We start from the raw sequence: 10648 nt of genomic DNA on the forward strand, positions 1-10648 counted from the left end.
ATTAGTTCGTTTAACTAAGTATTCGTATTGGAATTTCGCTTCGTGTATATAATAATTTATTGACCAATAACAAATTATTAAATGAAGTCTAAATTCACGGCAGATTAATTCTTATTTTGTCAGAAATAAAATACGCAGATAACCTAAAAAAATAAGAGGATAAATCATATATTAATTAAATTTACCAAGTGATCTATATTAGGGATGTCAATGGGGTAGGGCGGGGGCGGGGAATGCCTCCCTGCTCCCCATCCCCGCCCCCAAATTTACTCCCCGTCCCCGTCTCCGTTCCCCGCCGTGGGAGGGATATTGCTCCCCATCCCCATTTCCCACAGGGCCCATTCCCCGCGGAAATCCCATTTCCCATCTATCTGATAGTTCTAACTAATTATTAATTTCCATATATGAATAGAGATGTAAGTATCTATTCTATACAAAAATAACAAGATTTTATACAAAAAAATCTAAACGACAAGATGGTGACTTCTTTCGAAATGACGCAGTGGGGAACGCAACAGCGAGCCAGAGGATAGAGAAGTAGACAAGGTGGGAGACGTTGCAACAGAGAGGAGAATGAACATGACGATAAAGTTACGGAAAGGAACATCGCAAATAGAGAGCACGATGCAGTGAGGATCATGGCACGGTGAGGTGTGACGATGCGGTAAGAAGAGAGAGCGACGAGAGGGTGGCTGCAGAGAGGTTGGATGGAGTATGGACAGCGTTAGGGATTTCTGAATTGAATAAGAGTTATACAAATGAGGATTAAGAATTTTGGGTTTATATACATGTGTGTGTATGTGTGTGTGTGTGAAATGACTATAAAACATATGTGAGAAATAAATTATTAAGAACAATTCAATAAATTTATGAACTTCGGGGATCAATGGGAATCGGGCGGGGATCCTCGCTCAGGTCCCCGCGCCTGCCTCGAGAGAATTTTGTTCCCCGTTCTCATCCCCACGGAAAAAATTCTCCATAGTCGGATCCCCATTCGAAGCAGTCTCCATAGAGATCCCCGCGTCTCGGGAAGTTTTGCCATCCCTAATCTATATAAAAATTTTATCCCCACTATTGTAATTCATTGTAACTAAATAGAAAGGTGTACGCGACTTGTGACTTGTAAGAATATAAAACATACGTAATTAAATCCACCAAGTGATCTATATATATATAAATGTTATCCCTTGTCCTTGTCTCATAAATTTGTTCATGTTTGAGAGTGAGAAGATGACAGGACCAGAAAGGCCTCAATTTGTCCTGTTTGGTTCTTCCATTGTTCAATACAGTTATTATGAAGGCTGGGGTGCTATTCTTTCTCACTTATATGCTCGTCAGGTACTTCCTCTTCCATTGGTGATGTTTTTTTTTTTTTGAGAAATTAAAGGATGATTCTTGGTCTGATTGGTGTCATTATATTCATCATTATGCAATCTCCTTATATATAATGACGTGAAAAGGCAAATGACATCTTAAATATATATATATAGAAAAAAATAAATAAGTCTTTTATTTTTTAATTTAAAGATATATAAATTTTGATTAATTTTAAATTTTTTTCGTCTAAAACATATAAGAACAAATAAAATTTTTAAAAGGATTTAAATCTTTGGTGATTTAGAAGGTGATGGATAATTTTATATTCTTAATTTGTCAAAAATTTATTTATCGTTGATATAAAAGGTTGTTTGTCGTTTTTTGATATATGTATATGTATATATATACACTTATTGTATAAAGATACATGTTTAGTATTAACAAAAAAAAGGGTTGATTATATGGCTATCTATAAGAAGTTTGGTTACTCGGTTTTAATAAATTTAATTATTTTATTAAAAAATATATATATAATAGTATGTATAAATATATCATAACTAATACTTTGTATTTAGAGATATTTTACAAAAATTATACTTTCTAATATAGAACGATAAAAGTTGAGATAAGTATGATTTTGGTTCCTAAAATTTTCAGCCAAAATCGAAACCGTCCCTCATCTAATTTTTGATATAAAATCGTCATTTTTAATAAAATTTTTGTTTTATTCCTAAACTATCCCTATTCCTATTTTAATAATAAAAATTATAAAATTAAAAAAAAAAAAGAAAACGCGTGTTGGGGGAGGGGGAAGAAAACGCGTTGTGGGGTGGGAAAGAAAAGGGTATACGAAGGAAGAGGGGTATACGAAAAAATCTCCTCGCCGCCACCACATGAGGAACCACCGTCCGCCGCTGTCTCTGCCTTCTGCATCTGTTTGTTTGTGCTTTGAATTTATGAGGAATCACCATCAGCTTCTTTGTTGATTTGTTACTTTTTGTTTCTATTTGTGTTAAATTTGTGCTTGAATTTGTTGACTTTCTGTTTCTGCTTCTCTGTGTGGAGGTGGAGGTGGAGGTGGGGGTGGGGGGAAGGGGAGACGGAGAGGGGGAGGGGACGCGGGATGGGGTGGGGGTGAGGGGAAGGAAAGACGCGCGGGGTGGGGATGGGGTGGGGGTGGGGACGCAGGGTGGGGGTGGGGGGAAGGGGAGGGGGAGGGGTTGGCGGCGGTGTTGGTAGTAGTCGTGGTGCTGGTAGTGTTGGTGGAGGTTGTGGCGGTGGTGTTGGTGTTGGTGGTAGTGGTGGTGGAGGAGGTAATTGGTGTTGGTGATGGAGGGTATTTTTGTTCAAAAAAATAAAAAGAACGATTTTAATATGAAAAAAAATGTTAAAGACGATTCTAAATCGAAAATTAGAAGAGGGACGAATTCGATTTTGACGCAAAATTTTTGGGACCAAAATCATACTTATCCCATAAAAGTTTTTATAGATATGAAAGTTTTGGTCCCTTAAAACATCTCTTCTCTAATTGGTTTTACAACTTAATTAGAGAATTATTGATCTGTTATTGTAACTTTTATATAGCATCATGTCATATATATATATAATGATCTATTAGTAAATTAATTATTTATATAAAATGTATGTTGAATACATATTAATAAGATAAAAAATGAAATTCAAAACTTCATATTGTTAACAAAAATAATTTTAAAAAATATGAATAATAAATAAGTATATAAAAGATTTTAAAATGTGATAAAGAAAAAATGAAAACTATAATATTTTTTAAGTGAAAAATGATTTTTAGATTTAGCAAACAACTTTTGTATTTGTTTTAAACTTTTGTAGAAACATTCGGATAACTATTTATAAAGACCATACAAAAAATCGGAACAAAATTTTATTTTTATATTTTTCTTCTTTTTAAAAAAAAATCATTAACAAAACAAGATTCTCTTGATAAACTAATCAAATTTTAAAGATGAATTGAAAATGTATCATTTTTTAATAATATTTATAAATAACCATATTAAAATCTAATTTCTAAATTTTTTTTTGAAAATACATATCTAATAGTAGGTTAATCTTTTCATGTTTTAAAATATTTGAGTACTTATTTGTAATTCGTATCTTTTTGATATTATTTTATCACGGTATTATTTTCGATAGTCTTTTTTCATAAAAAATGAAAAAATAATTTTGGTCGTTTGACATATATAGACATGCTTGTTAGTTATCATTTGGAAAAATAATTATTGTGAAACGACAATAAGATAATTTGTATCCTTGTGTTACCTTTTCAGTATTATCATTCTTTGAAAATATACATATTAAAATGGTAGAAACTCAGGTGCAATCGATTATACGTGAAGTTGATACTTGAGAATCGTTAGATGATTTGACTGATTTAACTAAATTTTCATCTAACGACTTTCAACTATCAACTTCACGTGAAGTCGACTGCACCTGAATTTTCACCTATTAAAATATATGAACATATTTATATGTGCTTGTTAGGGGTACACGTATAATGCATGAAATGAGTTTAACATAAAAATCTTTCTTTACATAACACAGGCAGACATAGTTTTGAGAGGATACGCTGGTTGGAACTCAAGGCGTGCTCTTCAGGTTCTGGATCAAGTTTTTCCCAAGGTATTTAGCCTTAGCTTGATGATATAGATATTATTATTATTATTTTTCCTTTTACCATTTAGTTTCACACATTTGTGATTTAACATTTCTCTAAAAACTTTTATCCTTTTGCTTGGTACATAATGTTGAACGATTAGAATGCCACTAAGCAACCATCATTGGTTATTGTGTATTTTGGTGGCAATGACTCTGTTATTCCAAATAAATATGGCCTTGGTCCTCATGTGCCTCTTCAAGAATACATAGAAAATATGAGGAAGATTGCTCTCCATATACAGGTAATAAATCTTTCAAATGATCTAGTTGGGGGTGTTTTGTTAGATGCATGTAATCTCTGTTCTTTGTATTTCGAATTGATGTAACAAAACTAATTGATTTAATTGTGATCTGTTCTTTTTGCACTATGGAGTTTGACTTATATCATGTGATTATTTCAGTGCCTTTCAAAGATGACCCGCATCATATTTCTTAGTACCCCTCCCATCAATGAGGAACAAATCGTTAACAATAGGTCTGTCTTCCATAATCAATTTAAACCTTTTCGTAATTACACATTTATCTATTTCTATACTATATATGACAGTGTGAGAAAGATTGGTGTACAATTTTTTTCTCTCTAAAATATTCTTATTATATATAGTTTATAAAAAAATATTATTTTTAAATTATTTCCAACACTTTATTTAAGGCATTTTAATTAAGTTATAAAAAATTTGCTATCTCGAAAGTAAAATTTAAGAATAAATAACTATTTCTAATCATAAAAGAGTCACGCGCTTGATAAATCTAACTATAGAAAAATAAAACGAACATTATACTCATAAAAAATATATTTTGCTGGATACAACAACCCAAATCTTAAAAAATAATTAATTTAAATTACCAAATTAACCTTCTTGATCTAGCATAACCTAATTTAAATCTCCAAACTTCAACCCTTCCTTTATTCTCTTTATTAACAACTAATTCTTTCATGATTATTTACTCTAAATTTAACAAGTGAAAAAATGAAATAACAGATATGAAAGTACCAGTCAATATACTAGTTTCTTATCACGACAAATAGAGGGATTATATATCAGTGATGGTCTAACTTTTTATCTAAGAAAATTTTTAAATGGCGATTGCCACTACCAAATGTCATTAACAGTTGTGGCTGTTGAATTATTTATTTGTGAGCAAGTCTCTGAAAAATTTTGGGATAGATTAATAAATTTCTACAAAAATTTAATAAACATACAGATTTTTGAGTTAAAAAAAAAAGGAACATAGAAAATTCAATTACAACATTAGACTTATAAATTCCTGATTAAATCGAATGAAAGACTAACATAGGGATGAAACATGTTTAATGTTGCAATTTTTTTAGAAGTATAATCTAACATTACTATTCTTTAAGAATATATTTGATATTTTTTCATCTTTAGGAAATTTTTATAAGTCCATTTTAAAATTCTTATTTGTTCTATTATTTTTGTTGTTTATTTGTCTCTTCCAACTTGAAAATTCGTTCAATGTGATTATATTTAAATCAGTCTTTCAGTTTTTCTCTAAACCAGTTAAACTCCCAAACAAAGCTAAGTGACATGTTGTTGTTGTTGTATTTGATTTTCAACCTCAAAATCTCAAATACTAACGAATGAAGTGTATGGCTTTAAACCAGAGATCCACAGGGAAATCTGATAAGAACAAATGAAGCTTGTCGAGTATATTCCGAAGCATTGTTGTCACTGTCCCGCAAAATGAACATCAAGGCCATTGATCTCTGGTCTGCAATCCAAACAAGAAAAGATTGGCAAGAGATTTCTTTCATGTAAAGTATAATCATTATTATTTCAATTCCATCAATATTATTTGATTCAGTAGTGTTCTATTGGTAACTTTGGTTACTAATTATTATTTCATAGTGATGGAATTCATTTAACATCTGAGGCAAGCATGACAGTGGTAAAGGAGATATTGAAAGTGCTAAAAAAAGCAGAGTGGGAGCCAAGTTTATACTGGAAGTCAATGCCAATTGAGTTTGGAGAAGATTCACCATATGATCCAGTTGCACCTGATGGAAAGTCAACTATAAATATATCTGGATTTGCCTTTCCTAATCCTGCTATGTGGGAGTTGGATTAAGCTTATTTGCAATTGTAGACTGTCTATTGATGATGTATGTGATGATGTGCCTCAATCTCATTGAATTATTAATCCCAAAAATACTAATAATTGGCCATTATTGAAAGGTCACTTAAATAAATATATTTGAATTACTCTTTGAAGATATGGTTTGAGATGAATTTATTTAGCCAACAAGCTATAGTTCAAATGGCATAGTCTCTCTATACCCACCTAAAAAGTTACGGATTCAAATTTTCTTATTTTCTCTTAAAAAAATTGACTTATTTATTCTGATACGTGATCCCAATTATAATAAAAACTTTTTTTATTTGTTATCATTGTGTAGACCTTGTCAGAGGAACACATAAGAAATTGATTTTAACATGGCTTAGCCAGATATATAAAATAAAAAAAATGTTGAGGATTAATAATTTTAATTTGTATTGGCTAGTGTTTTTTGTTAATAGTTTAATATTTTTAGTCTAATTGTCCAATACTATATTTTTAAATATTATTGACTAATTATTAAAAAAAATTGCTATTTTAGTTAAAGTGCTCAAATAAAATTGAAAACAATTTAGATATTCTATATGGGTGTTCTAATAGGTTTAGTTATTAATCTTGATTATAAAAATATATGTAATATATAAATTAAAATCAATGACTAAAATACTTAGAATATCAATATTTTTGGTATATTTAAAAAAAAATTATAAAATTTTGTACAAGCACGTATAGTAGAGGCCTACCTGGTCGGAAGAAAAGTGGAGAGTGTGAATGCTGGTGTGGATGGTCTTGTGACGATAGTCACATGATGGCTGCGTGAGGCAAGGAGTTGTGCCACTTGAACGGGGGAATTTGGTGACCAGTGACCACTGGTCAAGCAACACATAGGGAAGCATGTTGTTTTGGGGGTTATCTGATATTGCTGATTTGGACATGAACGAGAGGTTTAGATGCCTTTTGATGGTGGTGTCGATGTATTCTCTAATGGGACGAAGACGTCCGAGGTCATCGAGTGAGAATGGAGAGTGGTACTTGTAAGGGACTCCGATACTTAAATTAGCAAGAATTTTAAGCAGGTTTAAGTATATTAGGATCAAGAAATACTTGAGTTTGATGATGTATTTATACAATAAGAAAGATAGGATTGCTATCTTTTAGTAACTTATCCACCTATAATGGTGGATGGTTACTTCTTCTTTTATTTAAGGGTTGTTAAGATCTCATATTTGAATTGTGGGTGGATCTGTAGGTGCAGTTAAGATTTTGAACGTGGGTCGGATGTACAAACCAATGGATCCATTTTTCGTGTAGGTCGGACTTGTGAAAATACAAGAAGGCTAAGAGCAAACTTAGGGAGTAAAATAAGGTTTGCAAGGAGTTTTAATAAGAGAGAACTTGTAGGGAGTTTTCATAGGAGGATTTTATTCTTGTTCATTAAAATTATAGCATAGATGATACTATATATATTTCTGTAGCATTGTAATTGAAACATCATCAAAAATAAGAAAGAAAATTAATTCACATCATATTATATAGAGTAATCACATCATATTTTCTCATATTGGCTTTGTTATAGTTAGTGCATTATTGTGAGTAGTGTTCAATTTTATATTACTTTGTATCTATTAAAAGTCCAAATTCCACTGCAGACTCAACAATTGGTATCAAGAGCTAATATTATGTTATTCATTATTTGAGTGGTAAAATTCAAGTTTAAATACAATGGCTTCTACTAGTAAAAATATCAAAGTAGGCAAATATGAAATCGATAAGTTTAATGGAAAAAATAATTTTTCTATTGGAAGATGCAGATAAAAAATTTGCTTATATCACATAAATTGCACAAGGTACTGGCGGGAAAAGAGCAAAAACCAAAGGATATGAATGATGAGGATGGGGAAGAATTAGATCTTGAAGCGCATGCTGCGATAATCTTATGCCTTGAGAGGGATGTTGCTTTCTTGGTGAATGAAGAAGCAACTGCAGCAGGTGTCTAGTTAAAGTTAGAGAGTAACTTCATGACAAAGACTCTAACTAACAGGATCTACTTAAAATCCAAATTGTATACAGGCAAGATGGAGGAAGGTACCTCAATCCGAAAATATATTAATAAGTTTGATAGGATTATATCAAACTTAAAGGATATAGATGTGAAGATTGATGATGAGGATCAGGCACTCATATTATTACTTTCATTACCAAAGTCCTATGAAAATCTGGTGCAGACTTTGATGCTGGTGGGTGACACTCTGACCATGGATGAGACGAGGGCATCACTTTTAGCGGATGATATACGTAAGGTTACTATGAGCATAATGTCATCTTCAAATGGAAGAGAGTATAATGATCAAGCACAAGGATTGTTTGCAGCTAGAGGAAGGAGTAATGAAAGAGGAAAAGGTAAGCATGAAAAGTTTAGGCTAAAATCTAGACCTCATGTGGAGAGAACATACTTTAAATGTGGTGAGTCTGGATATTTTAAAGCAAATTGCCCAAATAAAAAGATAAATTCCAAGAAACAGAACAATGATAACTCAAAAGAAAAACAAGAAGCAAGTTACATCTCAAATGATGATGAAGATTGTTACTATGTAATATATGATTCTTACGAGATATCTAATAAGTAGATGCTTGATTCTGGAGTTTCTCACCATATGTGTCCAAATAGGAAGTGGTTTACTACCTATCAAAGTATTAATGGCGGCACAGTTTTGATGGGCAACAATCATACTTGCAAAACTGTAGGAGTAAGTACTATAAGAATCAAGATGAATGATGGAGTTGTAAAAACCTTAAAGGATGTGAAACATATTCCTGACTTGCGAAAAAATCTGATATCTATAGCTCTGTTAGAGAAAAATGATTGCAAAATTATTGCTAAAATGAGGTTTTAAAAGTTGTTCGTGATTTTTTGTTAATGATGAAGGGGGTTCGTTATGGTAATCTTTATCCTCTTTTGGAGACAACTGTTACAGGTGAGCTAGCAATTGAAATTGGTGAAAGTAAAGACCAAACAGACTGCACGAGAATTTGGCACATGCGGCTTGGGCATATGTCAGAAAAGGGTCTATCATTGCTTAGCGAAAAAGATTTGCTGAAAAATATGAAGAAACCACAAATTGAGTTTTGTGAACGCTGTGTATATAGAAAGGCACACAGGGTGAAATTTTCTACAAGCAAACACAAAAGTATAGGTTGTTAGACTACGTGCATACTGATGCTTGGGGTCCGGCTAAAGTTACTTCCAAGGGTGGTTCCATGTACTTTGTTATGTTTGTTGATGATTATTCAAGGTATGCTTGGGTTTACTTCCTCAAGTATAAGAATGAGGTATTCGAAACTTTTAAGCAGTGGAGAGAAATGGTTGAAAATAGAACAGGTGGGAAGCTAAAAACTTTTCAAAGAGTTCTGTGATCAGGAAGGTATTGTGAGACACTGGACAGTTAGAGACACACCACAATAGAATCGAGTCGCGGAAAGACTGAATCGTACACTACTTGAGAATGCAAGGTGTATGCGGTCTAATTCTAGGTTAGGCAGAGAATGGTGGGCTGAGTCAGTTGCTACAGCGTGCTACATAATGAAATGATCTCCACATTCTTCTTTAGATGGAGCCACACCTTATAAGGTGTGGTCAGAGAAACATGAAGATTACGAAAAACTCAGAGTCTTTGGATGCACGGGTTATTATCATGTCAAAGACAATAAACTTGATGAAAGAGCTATGAAGACAATCTTTTTGGGGTATCCAAGAGGGGTTCAAGGCTATCGTCTTTGGAGCGTAAGTGATTCTAAGTTTGTAATTAGTAGGGATGTGACCTTTAATGAAAGATCCATAGTAGCTTTGTCTAAAATTATGACACCAAATGATGGTGATGTTAGAAAAACTATAAACACTCAAGTGGTGGAGATAAAGTCTAAAAAACAACTAATAGACTCTAGTCATGTTTAGTTGGAGCATCTTAATACTACTCACGAAGATGAGGAAGATGATGAACTTGATCATGAAGAGATTCAGTGAAAAAATACACATGTATTACAACAGCAACAACAAGATTCATTGGTATCCACTATGCCAAAGAGAAATTACAAACTCGTATAGAAGCTTGAATCAGACAGGCCTCTAATGCATTATGGGCAATTAAATTTGGTAGAGTATGCACTCTCAGTGGAGGATGATGAGCCAGTCACCTTCAAACAAGCTAAAAATAAGGATAGTGAGAGCTGGTTGGTTACTATGGAAGAAGAGATGCAGTCTCTTCATAAAAACAAGACATGGGAGGTGGTCCCATTGCTTGTGAGAAAGACTGCTATTGGTTGCAAGTGAGTGTATAAAAGAAAATAAGATCCTACTAAATCGGATGGTACAAAATTCAAGGCTAGGTTAGTGGCTTAGGGATTCGCACAGAAAGAAGGAGTTGATTATAATGAGATATTTTCTCCTGTGATGAAACACACTTCCATTCGGATGTTTTAAGTCTTGTAGCTCATGGCGATATTGAGTTAGAATAACTAGATATGAAGACAATGTTCTTACACGGTGATTTAGAGGAAGAAA

The 10648-nt window shown here is 32.7% G+C and overlaps 1 protein-coding gene across 1 annotated transcript; it reads left to right on the forward strand.

Moving 5' to 3' along the window:
- Nucleotides 1-1185: 1185 nt before the first annotated feature.
- On the forward strand, nt 1186-6247 carry LOC112794345 (GDSL esterase/lipase WDL1). The gene is made up of 6 exons (XM_025836399.3): nt 1186-1338; nt 3898-3975; nt 4113-4253; nt 4413-4486; nt 5639-5788; nt 5883-6247. Exons 1-6 carry the CDS (start codon nt 1213-1215, stop codon nt 6100-6102), a joined length of 789 nt encoding a protein of 262 aa, XP_025692184.1. The 5' UTR covers nt 1186-1212; the 3' UTR covers nt 6103-6247.
- Nucleotides 6248-10648: the final 4401 nt, after the last annotated feature.

Source organism: Arachis hypogaea, chromosome 4, assembly GCF_003086295.3.
Source record: "Arachis hypogaea cultivar Tifrunner chromosome 4, arahy.Tifrunner.gnm2.J5K5, whole genome shotgun sequence".
Taxonomy (NCBI): domain Eukaryota; kingdom Viridiplantae; phylum Streptophyta; class Magnoliopsida; order Fabales; family Fabaceae; genus Arachis; species Arachis hypogaea.

Excerpts from the sequence above, each read along its gene's own strand:
- LOC112794345 (XM_025836399.3), top strand. The coding sequence starts at position 1,213 with ATGTTTGAGAGTGAGAAGATGACAGGACCAGAAAGGCCTCAATTTGTC. Across the intron at positions 3,976-4,112 it reads TGGATCAAGTTTTTCCCAAG|AATGCCACTAAGCAACCATC; the intron begins GTATTTAGCCTT and ends TTGAACGATTAG. Across the intron at positions 4,254-4,412 it reads AGATTGCTCTCCATATACAG|TGCCTTTCAAAGATGACCCG; the intron begins GTAATAAATCTT and ends TGATTATTTCAG.